We start from the raw sequence: 15,940 nt of genomic DNA, 5'->3' as shown, positions 1-15,940 counted from the left end.
CATCTTCAAATGCAGACTCCATAAAGGAGCCATCCACAACACTTTTCTTGCCCATGAAATGTCCTTATTGAACAGAACATTTAAATTCAATGAATCAAAAATCACTAAAAACACAAATTACAACAAAATAAACTTAGATTTTCTTACCTGTTGCCCACAGATTCCCTCTTGGATTCACCTTGATTTTTGAAACTTTATTTCTCAGTTCGGTTAAATCAAGAGTCATCGAGGAGGTCATTGCAGTGAATGCAATAAGGATGAAAGAAGACAGGAGTCCTGCTCTGCAGATGTTTGTCAATGTGCCTTTCATTCCTTAAATTACTCGACGCAATTCAATTGTAAATCAAAATCCCTTTGCTCGTGTTACTTTGGACACAGTGAGTTATACTGAGACAGAACGGGCTTAATATTCTAACAGGATGAAGTCGTCCATGTGTGATTGGTTTCTTATTGGATGCGTGAGGCACATCAGAGTGGCCTCTGGCATTTTGATTTGCTGTGACGACTGTAAAGTATGCAAATTCAAAACCACTCTTTATACAAATACCATTATGTACTTTCCTCCCAATTATCCGGTTTATTTAGAACAGAGGTCTGTGACACAAGACAGAAAAACAATGCAGATATATGTTTAAATGCACCAATTTATTTTTAAGTACTTTACGTAAACATAACAGCAAGGCACATGTGCCACTGCATGCTGAATAGATGTAATGGCTTAAGAAATGCTGTGACTTCTGTTTATTGACTACAATATGCACAAAGGTGACTATACTATACAAGTCCTGACTATACAAAGTATCAAAAGTACAAATATCTTTCAACAAGCATTATATAAAAAAAAAAAAAAAAGTTATTCCTTTTCAGTCTCTGCAGATTCTGCAACTGCAGTGTGGTGATTTAAGGACGCAAGATTAAAAGAGAAATAAAGAGCTTACATAGCACTTCCATAGAAAAGTTCACTTGCCATTGAAGTCAATATGACCATATAGCCTTACTATCGTTCCCAAAATAATTTATAAAATTTAATAATGTGGGATAATACATACTTTATAAACTTTTTTTTTTTTTACATTGCACTAAGATTACTTGCAACTCTTCAAAGCCTTTCACCGTTTAACAATCACTGCCATTTACCATAGGAGGTAGGAAAATCATTTACTCAACAGAAAACAAGACGTTCTGCTTTAGAAACCAGGACCTGTGGGTGAAAAGAAGTTATTAGCACTAAACTAGCAACAGTTTTTAACTCTGAAGTCACTGTATGTCACACATTTTTAGGTTCCTAATAGTATTTTTAGTGTGAGTGATTTCATGTTACCAGGTCCTGATTTATAAAACACTTTTCCAATATGCCACCAAACTTCACCTTCACACCTGCTTTGGATTTTCCAAAACAATGTACCCTGATTTGACATTAACATTGACCATTCGCTTGCCTGAAAAATACACTTCTGGCAATTTGAGGTATTTTCAATACTGCTGCACAACACATCCAATACCTCTCTATGTTTCCCCTGCACGCTTGCTCAGAGAAAAAAAGAAAAATGATTTTAAAATTGGGACAACACGTGCACCCACAAATCATAGAAGTTCAACGACAGAAAGCATTTCAGAATGCTTAAATAGTCAAAAGAAACTGCTGATTTTATGTAAAGATAAACATAAAATCAGGCTTTAATCTCACAGGATACGTTTTCAAACTGTTTAACCATTAATGCAGAAGCACAGTTCTTAAATGGGTCCTGAATAAAACCGTTTTGTAATAAATGAACACTAAATATTCTGCTTCAGTACTGCTAAATAATTGCAACACAGTCATGTAATAAAAACTGCTACCCAGATCCCATTCAGGTAATAGTGTGTAGCATTAAACATAAATTAAAATTAATTAAATTTAAGCAATTTAAACTACTGTGATTACAAAGGCGAAAAGGTTTAAAGGAGGGGAATTAAGAGCTTCAGACTCAATTATGTAGTTATGTATGAAAGGCAAAATTAATATATTACCAACATGCAAAGTTAAATAAAATGAATAATAATTTGATGAAAATACTGTTTGTTATTAAACGTTTAGGATTTGCTTGAATATACTGCACCGCCTCTGAATGACTTGAATTTCAAAATTAAAGGCCACTTTGTACCAACTCCATCCAGAACATCACGCATCCCTTTCTTGCTTTCACGACAACTGAAGACATTAAAGTAGCTTCGGAAAGGAGTTGAGGTGACGTGTTACTAGCAGAGAGAGGCTGACTGTGTCTGAGAAAGAGAGTTCAGTTTTAAGTTACAGTCCGTGGTCTTGTCACAGTGCAGATTTGTTGGCTCTTCTGCTTGTGACGGCTCAGTTTTGTTTTGCTCTGGTAAACAGTTATTTACCTCATCAGTCTCTGCTGATCTAACTGGCTGATTATCCATCTCCTTCGCCATCACCTCTACCCTCTCCTCCTCTTTTTCTTCCTTGCCTTCCTCAGGATCTTTGATTTTGTGTACAATGAAAAGGTGTTTGCTGAGAGACAGCAGAGATGTGAAACACAGGCCACAGTGAAGGCACTGAGGAGTGTTTTCATCTGTTTTATGCTGAGGTATGTGCTGCTGGAACTGGGTACTGTCCACTGTGACGAAACCACACTTTGAACAGCGGAAGTGAGTTTTCAGTCGTTTTGCTGAAGGAGCCTCCAGACTAACGGCATGATCCTGTCCCGTCTCCCGTGTGCCAACAGCACGTGTTTCTGTTACAAATACCTACAAATCACAGAAGCCACACACTTAAAATATTGACTAGTAAGAGTTATAACATTTGTATTTGTGTGTATATACATACAGCTATATATTTGTTGCTTTGTTAAAAAAAATAATAAATGCCTTTCCCAAACATACTTTTGATTCTTGAATAGTAGTTTTTGCCATTTTGCCAAGGTCAGGATTTTTGATCCCATGCATTAGACTGACGTGGTTCTTCAGCATCACACTTGATGTGAATGTTGTCTTTGTATCTGTGCAATAGCTTAAAAAAAAGAAAAAAAAAAGAATGCAATTGACATTAGTTTTTAATAATTAACTTGAAGAAACACAAGAGATTTGTTCAAACATAAAAATCTTACCAGCAAGTATAGATTTTCCTTTTTCCGTCATGGTCACTGCGGATGTGTCTTCTCAGACTGGTTGCAGAGTTAAATGACTGCTCACAATGTCGACAAGGATACTTTTTTACTGACTTTTGGAAAACAAAAGAAATGGCAATTAAAAAAAGTGGTAGTAGTGATATTAGCTAGACATATAGTATTAAAAGGATCAATACAACTTATAATTCAGTTGTTAACTTGAGTGACAAGGTAATTTCAATTTCGTTGTACTGTTGTACCAAGTGTGACTGTACAATGACAATAAAGCTTTATCTTAATCAAAACGCATCATTTCAGTAGTGCATACCGAAGGCAGTATATGAATTCAACAGATCATATTTACAACATTGTGGTTTTATTACTGGAATTTTGACAAATCAGAATGTGATCTGTATTTCAAAGTGCACACTGCCTATATGTTTATTTATAAGATATTGGCTAAACAAAGGTGTGTTTCAGTGTACAGCAGTCATTACATGTTTCAGTTTAACACAAACACATTCCACTGAGCTGAATTCATGATCTCCTACCTTTCCATGTTTGGTCTTCACATGAGAAACATAAGATTCTCTTTCAGGGAACCACTGGAGACAGTCCCCACATGTCCAGCCGGTGGGCTTCACACGTGGTCTGCTGTGCTGTTCAGCCTTTTTCCTCTGACCATCTGTGTGCTTGACAGGACTGTGACTCTTCTGTTGTTGGACAGAATGAGCATCCGGGCGCCAGTCAGTCTTGTCAGATTGTTTACTGTCCTCCTCCATGTCTGCTGCCATGTTTCCTACATGCACACCCTGCCAAACAGAAAATACATGACATAAATCACAAAAAGTAACCATTTATGAGACCTGTTTCTGTCTTGCTGGACTGGTTAACTTCATGACTGAACTGACAGAAAGTTAGTAAAAGTGACAAAGCAGTAGCTGAGCTGAGTGTCTATTATTAACAAGCGAAAAAACATAATATATGTTAAGAATACAAACAGGACAAACCTTGAAGTGCTGCATTAACAGCTGCTTTTGTGGAAAGACTGAGTTGCATTCTGGACACTTGAATACACATGTGACACGCTTGTTGGCATTCTGGTGGAAATGCTGAAAGAGTAACTGCTTTTTCTTGAAAATGGTTTCACACGAACACTTAAAGATTAACCTGCAAAAAGAAAGAGAAATCAGTTCAAAGAACGTGTAACAAGTGAAACTTTTAACAGGTGAGTCATGAGATGTGAACTTACTGAGGGGATATTTTGCCAGCACTGTGTTTACTTTTGATATGAACTTCACAGTTGTCATAGGTCTTGAAGGCAACTGGACAGTTGGAACACTTGTACAAGACTTCACAGTGTTTCTCTTCAATGTGAGTCTTCTGTCCTTGAAGGGTCTTGAAAACCATATCACAGTGAAGACATCTGCAAGAAAAAGAAACAGAATATCACTATTCTGCAAACTTGCATTGTATGCCATAGCCTTTGCTTATGCGTTTCATGCTTGTTTACGTACTTGTACCAAGCTTTTCTTGCATAGTGAAGACAGTTTTCCTTGACATGTTTCTGAACGTCCGCAGAGCGACTCAGGGCACCACACTCAGGACAACAGTAAGGGGACTTGTGCGTGTGAATGCGTTGGTGAGCTCTGAAGCTGCACTTGTTTGGCAACAACATTGAGCACACCTTGCACAACTGTTATAAAATGAAAGAAACACAAAAAATGTTAATAATAGCTAAAATTCAGAATTTAACCAGACTTATCTTGTTATATTTGAAAACAATATTTACTCACTAGTCCTTCCACATCTTCTGAAGGCCTCTGATAATGGCTCGCAAGCCCTTTGTAGTCAGGTAACTGTTTGTTACACTCCAGACATCGGAGTTGATGGTAAACAACGTTGTCTGGATATAGAGGCAGGACAGGCTGGCTTTTAGTTGAGGGCGACGGTGCGGCGTAAGAGTCTGCCTTCACAGGTTCAGTACTCATTGGTACAAACATTTGTTCCTCTGTTATGGGTTTCATCTGGACCTGTGTGCACTGCATCACCACCCCATTGTTCTTATGCTCCCGAGCATGTGCCAACAAGGCACACTTATTGAAGAACACCATTGTCTTTGAACAGTGCATACATCCTACTTCAATGTGAACGCTCCTCCTGCTGAAATGATACGCAAGACTCCTCTCCAGGCCAAAGGAGTCCCCACACTCATGGCAGCGGTATCCACGTGGTGGAAGGCTGATATTACTCTCTGGAGGGGGGGTCAGGTTGGGCACATATGTAGGCACAAGCTTGACATTTCTCAACAGTCTGTTCAAGGTTCCGGTTATTGTGTTAGGATCATACACGTGAGGATAAGGGCTGGCTGTTTTGACCTGATGCACTAAAGGGACAGTACTGTTCACCACAGAGGAAAATGTATGTTGGCTTTGTTGATGAGAGGTGGATCGTGCAGCTACTGAAGCAGCAACACTGTGAGGGACCAGATTCAGACTAGCTAAGTGCATTGCTTTGGGAAGAAAGGTTGTGCTAGCTGTTTGGCCTGTTGTGGTTGATACTCTCTTTGGTTTCTGCCCCAGATGTGCAACAGATCTTTTGACAGGACCACCGGTGTTATGAAACACTGGTGACCGTGTTGTGCCTGACCTCCTGGAGTATGCTTCTGATTTGTTGTGTAAAACTTTAAGTGAGGATGCACTAATTGGGATACCTTTATTCTGTATTCCAACAATGCTATCAGGAGTCGCACTTTGAGACTGATGGGGAGACATATTGCAGTAAGAATCATCACTAATCATACTCTGTGATGGAGACGATTCATATGCTGAGTGAACTTCATCTGTTTCAGAATCAGGTGGCACACTCGTGACTGTGCGCTTGATCTGCCCAGATGTGGTCTTGATGGTCTTAATTCTCACCCTCGGTATGGCAGGTGGTGACCCAGAGGCCACTGCAGGGGATGCTTTGCCACTACTATCGCTGCAGATGCTGACAGGGCTGTCAGAGGGTTTCATCATCCGTTTCACTGCTTCAAATGGACTCCTGGGGCTTCGTGGGGATATGGGCACCTTGGGGCTAGCTTTCATGCAATCATTCTGAACCAGTGATGACTCTCTGAGATTTGTTTGTTGTTCACCAGGATCTTTTCTAGCATTCAGAGCCACAAGAGCCTCGAGGCAGGAGGATAATTTAGATGTCTGAGATTTGGCATGTGGATAAGAAATAGGAACATCCACTGTGGTTCCTGCAACATAATTAGTCTCAGAGTTGTGGTTACTGCTTGGCAGGGGAAGTGCATTGTGTACTCCACGTGTTTTATCCATTTTGTTATTGGCACAGATGTCAGCAGGCTCCTCACTACTACCACTTTCTGCTCTGCTCTGTTGAGTGTTCTTGGGAATATCAGAGTCATCTGGACAGTCATCAAACATGCTGAGGTCCAGGATTTTTGGACTGTCTGGAACAGACGGTTCCACCAAAAGGGACGCTTCCGGAAAACAAGGTTGTTCTTGTCTTGAATGCATTTCATTTCTACTGCACTGGTTGTCTTCACACTCAGGACTGGAGATGGGACTAAAATGAGAAAGTGACTGGGAAAATATTGGTGTCCCATCAGGCTTGTGCTGAATAGGTGCCTTTCCTAGAAGCTCTCTTGAACCATCCCCATTCAAAGAAGGAACAAATGACCTGGAGAAACTATCGTTACTTGTTTCAACAGAGTCAGTGGAGGCCTCTTGTTCCCTGAATCCATTTTGTAACACTTGTCCTGAGTGAAGTCTATCACTAAAACCTTCCAATGACTCCTGTCGACTTGTGTTTTTGACAATAACACTTACAACGGGTATATCTGCTGTTGTGACAGCTTGGTTATTCAGTAAACTGTCATCCAGACATATGCCTGTGTGTTTCAGCTGACTGTCTGTCTCCTCATGACTCCCCTGGATGGGCTCTTTGGCATCCAACCCTGGGGCATCTGGGATGTCAAAGGCAGCCAGAAGATCATCAAAATCTGGCGTTTTCATGTCACCCATGCTTGTGCAGTCTCACAAACCTACATAAACCCAAACGGAGTTAGATATAATATTTTATATTTTACTTTAGGCAAAGCATAAAGAACTGCCTGATGACACCGTGACGAATAAACGTTTAGCGGTCGGGGAATGTCCTCTGTGCTAACGTTAGCTTTAGCTAGCATGCTAAACGTTAGCAAGCTATGTTGGTCTTCGTCTATGCAGCTGTTTTGTAGCAAAACATGCATTAATCCACATCACCAATAATTTAACACTGGATGCAGACTACTATGCTCATAGAGCTACTAAATACTACCTCCTTGCAAATTACATTAAAGGTGTTATGATGTTACTGTAAATGCCAAAGATACAGTCAGTTAGCCGAGTAGCTACACCACAGAGCCAAGCCAGCAATTTAGCAACCTAGCTTAGCAACATGCTAGCGCGCAAAAAAATGTACCTAAACAAGTAAATGTGCCACTTAACGTTACACAAGTGCACTCACCATTTGATCCGGTTATATTTAACAGCTCAAGAAATTAGCTTTACAACCTGTCAATTGTAGGCGCAGTGCTTGCGCCAGCTAGCTTTAGCAGTTGCAGAGTTTCATGGCTAAGCTAGTAGTGTTAACTTCGTTTTTCTTTTCCTGTTCAAGGGTGAATCAAACCCTCAGCGGTGTCTTACAGACAAGAGGCGGCGCCATTCATCATTTGAAACGTTACTTACAGCATGTCCCGCAAAAGGAGGAAGGCAATGGATGACTCAGCTCTCGAAATATAACTAACGCTGCACATGTCGGCAATATAATACATGGTAAGTAATTAAATTTAGGAAAAGGTGCGCAATGCATCACGTTAACACCGACACTGAGGTGAAGAAGGAGCCAGCTGCTTAACCATTCACAAAACAAAACAGAAGCAACATATGCTTCAATATCACGAATTGAAACAAAGAAAAACACCGGGTCACACGGTTCCTAAAATGCAACCCAGCTATGTAGTTAGACTATTAAAATCAAAAGACTGAAACGGAAATGGGGAAGTTCTCAGTGTGGTTGTACTGCAGGTACAGTGAAATCCAGCATGGTCCGAATATCTTCCAGTGAATCAGTGAAGAGTCATCTTGTTATTGTGAACAGTCAGATTGGCTGCTGTTCTTTGGAGGATGTATGTTTATGTAGGATGTATGTTTATATACACTATACTAAATTCACAGTCAGCATTAACAGCTGGATGTTGTTCAGGACACCAGGACAATCTATTTATTTATGTATTTCCTCACCCTACTCCAGTGTTTCCACTAGTGCTCTGTCAGTTTATAATCAGGTTGTAAAAAAAGGTGTCAGATCCAGTGTTTATTCTTGTGGGAAGCAGAGATATGTTGTAAATCACAAGTAATTAAAGGCAAAGATAACCTGTCGTTTTACTGTTTATTTATAATACAGCACACTCACCACCCCTACTATACAATATATATATAAAAGTGGATGTTTTATAGGAAATCAAGTAAAGAGGAATTGAATGTAGGACACAACTCACGCTGCGGTCTAGAGCCAGAGCTAAACTCACGCCAGTTTTCCATTCACATTTGCACTTTGTGGTCCTCGACCTTACATGACCCCAGGAGCCACTGAGATGGGAGAGAACACACATTTCAGTGAAGGAGCTGGTTATTCATATCCTATTAGACAAACCAGAGGGAAATAAGGCTCATTAACCTGCCTGTGTGGTAGTCACACCAGTTCCTGTTGAGCTTAGAGACATGCTTGAAGCTCTTTGGTATCAGATAAAAAAGAAAATAAATTCAGCAACTATAAACTGAAGCAGTAATGTAACATGATCAAAACAGCTACGTGGAATTGCAGTGACCTTTTATAGCCCACACATAGCCAGTGATTACAGATGGCAACTCTATTTGAGAGATGAAACCTAATACATTTGAGGAGCTATTTATTTTAGAGATGGATTTGAATTTATTAGATTATAAAAACAAAATTATACATGATTAAGTGAAATTAAAGGGAACAGTGAGCACCCTAATGGTGAGATATTTCATAAATTCCCTGTGGTTTTTAAATTGCGTGCATTACAGTCATTCCTCAACAGGCGTATTTCCCAATTATAGCTATGACTGCCACATGGAAATTGTCAAAGCAGTCTGTTTGCAAATGAGCTGATGGTATATAAATATCTTTAGTTACTGAACCAAGATATTTAATGCCACGCTGTCTGTCTTCAGGTCATTAACCTTTGCTAATAAATGTCAGGGTCTGCAACGTTTTCGGATTTCTTACCAACACAAATAACCTGTAACTTTGAACAAAGAATTAAATTTTATCATCTTTATCCAGACAGAGCGAGCCCCCACTGAGGATTATGAACCATGAAATAACTGTGTTTGTGGAGGAATCAGAGATTTGTTATGTGTGGCGAGATCCAATTTGAGCTACAGCATGAAGAACAAATAGCTGCCATTATATCCAGTGATGTATTTTCACCCTGAAAGTGCATGACAATATCATTAATGAACCAGATAACAGCCATAGCCGATCACCAGGCTGATTCTGCAGAAAAAGGTGTTATATACAGACACAGCAATGCTGATAAATTGTAATCTAAGGAGGAAGTGCTGGTGTTTCTATTCTAAGCTATTTTTTCACTAGATAGAATTTGATAGAATTTTACAATAAATTGTTTTGTGATTTACTATCAGGTTCAGTTCCAGTAGAAAGGAGAAGAGAAGACAATTGGCTTTTGAGTTAAATCTCAATCCTCTTATGAGTGATTCATTTGTATGTGACAAGTTTTATCACTTAATATGTCTTAAAGTGTGGGTGGGACACAGCCACCAAGAGATAAACTAAACCGTGATAAACATATCATCACCACTTATCAGCTTTTCAGCCTCAAAGTCCGCTCTGATGAATTATCTCCTCGAGAATTTGGTAAATGATGAACTTGTTTAACGTCATGTTTACTCCAATGTTGCTTCATTGAGCCCATTTAATAATATTTGTTGCATTATCACATTGCTACGTGCTTCCTGAAACAGATCTGAGCTGTGCATAGTGTGTCTGTTAATTAATGATGAGAAGTTTCATAAAGGGCAAAGTGTGTTTTCCCGCAGTGTATTAGAGTGTAGCATTTGACAGCTGGGTTTAGGAAGACGCACAATGTGTAAGCCATTAGCACTGCTTTTCTTGAATTAAGCCGCTTGTTTTGCAGTTGTATTTTTATGTGCAACATAAGCCTCCAGGACTCATTTTATTTTAAGGTTCTTTTATCTCACAGAGTACATAGAAGCACAGCTTTTGACTTATTTCCATGTTCGAGTTGAAGCCTCTTTGCCAAATAATACTACTGTACACGGTGGTGAACAATTCTTCTGTTTTTCAGCGGAAACCAATGGATTGAAAAATGAAACCAACACCAGAAGAAATGGCGTGGACAATCAGGCTTTTGAAATGGAGGTATGTTTCCCATTTTGCTTTTAAAGAAAATAGCACAGAATTATGTTTTTTTTATCTTTTTTTAAACATGCCTGTATGCTTTTTAGGAGGACAACACCAATGATACTAGCAGTGTCCAAAGCCAGAATAAAAAGACTAAAAAAGGACTGGGGTCATACATGAGGTGTGTCAGTATATTATCTTTGTGACTGAAAGAGTTGATTCTGTGTAATACAAGAAAAACAAAAATACATCCAAAGCTAATATACTACTTGAAATCAATCCATAGAGTTATAAGTATAACCTTTTTATTCACTCAAGAGGAGAATGTAAGAAACAGAAATGTAATTTGAACTTATTTCTAATTTACTTCGTACTTCAGCAAAGTTTCCAAGCCGATTAATGCCACAGAGGATTACATCAAGTCTCACTCACAAACCTTCAAATACATTGTGCTGGGAATACTCGGAGCAGGTAAAATAAAAAAAAAGAAAATTGTGTCCATTCTGCAGAAGTTTATTTAATGATGACTGTTGCACACATTGAGGTTTTATGCTACAAAAATAATGGAATAATCGTTTATGTGTAGACAGGGAGTTTTGATCAAACATTTCTTTCTGTTCTGTAGGTTATGTGGCATACTTCATTGCCGCCTGTGTATTGAATTTCCAGAGGGCTATTGCTCTGGTAGTCCTAACCAGTTTGGCTGTTGTTGCTACGTCATTTGAACTTCTGAAGAAGTACAAGGGAAAAAGCATCAGTCGGTGTTTTAGACCTGCAGTCCGATGCTTTAAGTCTAATCTCAGATGGATAAAATGGTGAGTGGATTTGTTATTCTCACTTGTGTTGTCCTCAGTGTCATAAAGAGCTACTCACAATGAACACTTTTACTGAATGAATACTTGTTTGTCTGTTTGTTGTTGCAGGATTTTCATTGTGTTGGTTTTGGTTCTACTTTTGCTGTGGCTTGTCTTAGACACAAGCAAGCGTCCCGAGCAGCTTATCTCATTTGGAGGGGTGTGCATGTTCATCCTGCTTCTGTTCCTCTTCTCAGCACACAGGACAGCGGTGAGTTTGGTGCAGTCAGTCCACTGACTGTAATCAAGGATGAATAATTATGTGGTGTTTTGAAATATGCATCATGCTCATCGGTTTGTTTGGTCTATTTGCTGAGATTTGGGTCTGTGGCATCTTGAGGTTCCACAGAAGTCCTTCCTTTCACTAACAAACACCACAGACTACATGGAGACTCCCTAATTCACTGATTGTCAAGCTACGTGCTTTCTTTTTGAAATCTTTTTCAGGTGTCATGGAGGCCTTTGTTTTGGGGTCTGGGAATGCAGTTCTGTATGGGCCTTTTTATTATAAGAACAGAGCCTGGACTTATAGCTTTCGAATGGCTTGGAAATCAAGTGAAGGTATTACCATTTGCTATTTTATTTTTGTATACTAAAAAAATTGCAGTAGAAGCAACAAACAGGGATGAGACATATAAAAAAATAATAATATACAACAAGAAAGTGATATTTATATGAAATGTGTAATGCAGCATTTTTCCCCACTCACATCTGAAAATCTGGGTTTCCACAATAGACTTTACTCGACAATTGAAGCACAGTGTGTCATATCTCTCAAGGCACAACATTTTTAGAGTAGTTTATAATAATAATAGACTGTTCAAACGCATTGTGGGACATCCAAAGGTTGAACAAAAAATGATGAGGAGGAGAAATAACCATTTACATGATTGAATCTATTTTCCCTCTTTGTCCTTCAATTTCAGGTATTCCTCGACTACACCAAAGCAGGGTCATCATTTGTTTTCGGGGATCTAATTGCAAACATTTTTGCCTTTCAAGTAAGTGGATGAGTGAACATTACAACAGTACACAGTTATAATATATATGAACACTCAAAATAAAAAGAGTTTAACCTTTCGTTTGCGATTTCATCCTCCAGGCTTTACCCATTATCGTGTTCTTCAGCAGCGTGATGTCAGTCCTTTACTTTTTAGGGATAATGCAGTGGCTGATCCTAAAGGTAATGAAAGGTTAAAACACCTACCTTACAGCACGTTTCTGTAGGTCTAAGCGTATACTGCTTATTCCTTAGTTAAACACTTTGACCAGGAGCCATGTGTTTTTGTCCACGTAGATCTCATGGGTTATGCAGATAACGATGGGAACCTCACCGACGGAGACCTTGAGCGTAGCAGGCAATATCTTTGTTGGACAGGTATTCAGTGACACTATGACACTAGTCAGACTACATTTGGCTGTGAAATGTCATAAATTTGAATCTCTCTGCACTACTTTGGATACTACATGAACATTAACAACTAGAGTAAAAACCCACAGTTACTCTTCTTGTTTACTTTGTTATTTATTCTGCACTAGACTGAAGCGCCGCTGCTGATCCGCCCTTATTTGAAGGACATGACCAAATCTGAGATCCATGCTGTAATGACTGGCGGGTTTGCCACAATTGCAGGCAGTGTGATGGGGGCTTTCATCTCCTTTGGGGTGAGTTAAAGAGGTTTAGTAATAGTAATAACAATACAATTATACTTTTATAGTACATGTCTTGCAACACTTTGCAACAGACACATAAAAGAAAGTGAGAAGGCCCTGGAGGTGCTTCATAATCTTGTGTCTTGTAGGTTAAATACAGAATCACTGTAAGCTTTAATCCTAGAGTAGAAATAGTTAATATGTCTGTAACAGCACAGCTCAGGGATTAATTCAAAACATATACCCCAGAGGCCACTTTGGGCTAAACTAGGAGAAACACATTAAATGTTTTCTTTAGTCACAGCAGTCAGAGGAGAGGTCTTAGTCTCGGAGTGATATGTGCACTACGTTTTACACCGGTGAAGTTCCTGTGGGCAGTAAATTCAAGAACAGCCTGTACAGTAATCAACCCCAGTATAAACAAAAACTCAAATATGTTTTTCACTATTTGTCCTGCGTGAGAAGTAACAAAATGTAACCTTGAAAAGATTCTTGTGGTTTGGTGTGTTTCCAACTTCTATCAAGGATTACTGTCAGGCATGAGAGAATGTGCACAGATATGCGAAGTGAGGTTTACCTTTTCTGAACAGATAATATCCAAGCCTGCCTGCATAAAATGTGCTTTTTGACAGAAAAGTCTGTATGAAAAAAGTTTGAAGGTTGCTGGAAATTAGCCAGTGTGTAAGGATACTACTTATCATAGTGGTTATTTTCTATCTTATAATAGATATTACCTTTAGACAATTCAATTTACTGGAGCTATGACTAAGTAAAATAAATAAAAGTAGGCGAAATTCCTTTTCAAAACAAAACTTGCAATAAAAGCTGAACGTTTGACCCGGTGCCTTTGTTCGTTTACATGTTCTATATTTCAACAGCAGTAAATTTTAACATTGTGTTAAAATAATGTAAATAATATGGTAATGTTTGTGATAGAGGTAACTTCACTGCATCACTGTAAATTAAACAAGCTGTCACCGTATTATGCAGATTGACGCATCTTCCTTGATATCTGCTTCTGTGATGGCTGCTCCATGTGCTATGGCCATCTCCAAGCTTTCCTATCCAGAGACAGAGGACAGCCCCTTCAAATCAGAGAAAAATGTTAAAGTGGATTGTGGGTGTGTACAGAATATCTGTCCTTCTATTTATTCCTTCTATGATTTTTATTCCTCATTTTTGTAAATTCAATGATTATTTCTAACAACTCTCTAGAAATGAACAGAACATTTTGGAGGCTGTTAGCAGTGGAGCGTCTGCTTCAATTGGTCTTGTTGCCAACATTGCAGCAAACTTGATCGCCTTTCTCGCCATCCTCGCATTTATAAATCAAGCTTTGAGTTGGTTTGGAGGTATGGTGGGATACCCTGAAGTCACATTTCAGGTATGTTTTAGTATTTATATTCAATATACTGTCATTTCACATATTTATCTTATCTTATCTTATCTTTACTGTAAATTTAACACCACCAAAAAAACCTGTTTGTGCATGTTTCTGTGTTCATAGTTAATTTGCTCTTACGTGTTTATGCCGGTGGCCTTCATGATGGGAATTCCATATGATGAAAGTTTTACTGTGGCTGAGCTAATCGGCACAAAGCTCTTCCTCAATGAGTTTGTGGCGTATGAGAAATTATCAGAACTGAAGAGCCAGAGACTCAGTGGAATGGATGAAATTATTGGAGGTGAAAGACAGTGGATATCTGTGAGTAAATGTTATCAGTAAAAGACTGAGCACAGATTAGACAATATTAAGGTGCATTTTTACATGGTTTGATATTTTCTTGTTTCAGATCCGATCAGAAATAATCACAACTTATGCTCTTTGTGGCTTCGCCAACTTCAGTTCACTTGGTATAGTGATCGGTGGCCTATGTGAGTATTTTGCCATTCCTCGTTTGTTTCAGCCCCAGTACTGTAGATCATTAATGATGTCTAATACAAAGTCTTTATGCTTATCAAAAGCTTCTATATGCCCGTCCAGAAGAGGAGATATTTCGTCTCTAGTGCTGAGAGCTATGATCACTGGGACTTGTGTGTCCCTTATCAATGCTTGTATTGCAGGTCAGAGTGTTTAACTTACATTTGAAGTACTGGATTTTGTAATCTATTTCAATTTAACTGAGTCATCCTCACTTTGTTTCTTAGGGATCCTCTTTGTTCCTCCACTTGATTGTATTGAGCTATTCAAGGGATCGGCTTTCAATGCCACAAATGAAGATATCCAAACCTGCTGTCAAAAGCTCTTTCAAAGGTAAATATTAACATTTTCAATACAAAAAAGGTTTTCAGATCGCTGGATTCACTGGAGAAAAACATCAACATATGGTATTAATTGAAATAAAATGTAGTCAAGTAGAAAAATATGTAGTTAAGTATTCAGATATGAGGCTATTGTATTTGTACTTACATTTATAATATGTTCTTTTACAGCACTGTAAACAATGGGACCCTCACATTTGAAGGATCATGGAACACAGTAGTAAATGTCACCGTGTATTTCTCTGAATGTTGTCAGTGCTGTGGTCTCAACAATATGGACATTTGTAAGTAGAAGAGAAAAATACTGTGTGTGCTTCCACATAACCTACTGTTGTTCATTGACTTGACTCTTCATGTTTCTACGTTTGTTTCACACTGTATTCATTTTAAAGAAGAATGTATTATCCATGTATTATACTGTAACTTCATTGAGATATTACATTTTATTTATGTCAAGGATTGAAAGGACACACCTTAAGATAGATACCTCAAATAATATGCTGGCATCAACAATTTAAGGAATGTAAATATATATAAAAATGTATGATAACTCATTTATTTTGATAATTATTCCTACAGTCAGACATTTGTAAGAAATAAAAC

At 38.5% G+C, this 15,940-nt stretch overlaps 2 protein-coding genes across 2 annotated transcripts; one reads left to right on the top strand and one right to left on the bottom strand.

Moving 5' to 3' along the window:
- Positions 1-626: 626 nt before the first annotated feature.
- znf592 (zinc finger protein 592) lies at positions 627-7,936 on the bottom strand. The gene is made up of 9 exons (XM_026365179.1): positions 7,623-7,936; positions 4,901-7,158; positions 4,622-4,800; positions 4,357-4,530; positions 4,115-4,274; positions 3,656-3,916; positions 3,105-3,217; positions 2,881-3,007; positions 627-2,745 (listed from the first exon to the last, which is right to left on the bottom strand). The coding sequence occupies exons 2-9, from the start codon at positions 7,136-7,138 to the stop codon at positions 2,239-2,241; spliced, it is 3,759 nt and encodes a 1,252-aa protein (XP_026220964.1). The 5' UTR covers positions 7,139-7,158; positions 7,623-7,936; the 3' UTR covers positions 627-2,238.
- Positions 7,937-10,163: 2,227 nt separating this feature from the next.
- On the top strand, positions 10,164-15,938 carry slc28a1 (solute carrier family 28 member 1). Its single transcript, XM_026365180.1, has 18 exons — positions 10,164-10,293; positions 10,513-10,586; positions 10,673-10,749; positions 10,948-11,039; positions 11,194-11,383; positions 11,492-11,633; positions 11,870-11,983; positions 12,349-12,423; positions 12,525-12,605; positions 12,720-12,800; positions 12,962-13,087; positions 14,066-14,196; positions 14,291-14,459; positions 14,583-14,780; positions 14,869-14,950; positions 15,041-15,139; positions 15,224-15,329; positions 15,509-15,938. The coding sequence occupies exons 1-18, from the start codon at positions 10,290-10,292 to the stop codon at positions 15,627-15,629; spliced, it is 1,962 nt and encodes a 653-aa protein (XP_026220965.1). The 5' UTR covers positions 10,164-10,289; the 3' UTR covers positions 15,630-15,938.
- Positions 15,939-15,940: the final 2 nt, after the last annotated feature.

This window comes from Anabas testudineus, chromosome 6 (genome assembly GCF_900324465.2).
Source record: "Anabas testudineus chromosome 6, fAnaTes1.2, whole genome shotgun sequence".
In the NCBI taxonomy this organism is placed as follows: domain Eukaryota; kingdom Metazoa; phylum Chordata; class Actinopteri; order Anabantiformes; family Anabantidae; genus Anabas; species Anabas testudineus.
The sequence above is the reverse complement of the archived record's forward strand: the minus strand, read 5'-3'. Positions and strand labels throughout refer to the sequence as shown.

Bases quoted from the DNA above. Each gene is read 5' to 3' on its own strand.
- znf592 (XM_026365179.1), bottom strand. From the start codon at position 7,138: ATGGGTGACATGAAAACGCCAGATTTTGATGATCTTCTGGCTGCCTTT. The intron at 4,531-4,621 runs GTACGTAAACAA...TTTTTCTTGCAG, and splicing joins GCAAGAAAAGCTTGGTACAA to ATGTCTTCACTGTGATATGG. The intron at 4,275-4,356 runs GTAAGTTCACAT...TTCTTTTTGCAG, and splicing joins GCTGGCAAAATATCCCCTCA to GTTAATCTTTAAGTGTTCGT.
- slc28a1 (XM_026365180.1), top strand. The intron at 12,424-12,524 runs GTAAGTGGATGA...TTCATCCTCCAG, and splicing joins CAAACATTTTTGCCTTTCAA to GCTTTACCCATTATCGTGTT. The intron at 14,460-14,582 runs GTATGTTTTAGT...CTGTGTTCATAG, and splicing joins ACCCTGAAGTCACATTTCAG to TTAATTTGCTCTTACGTGTT.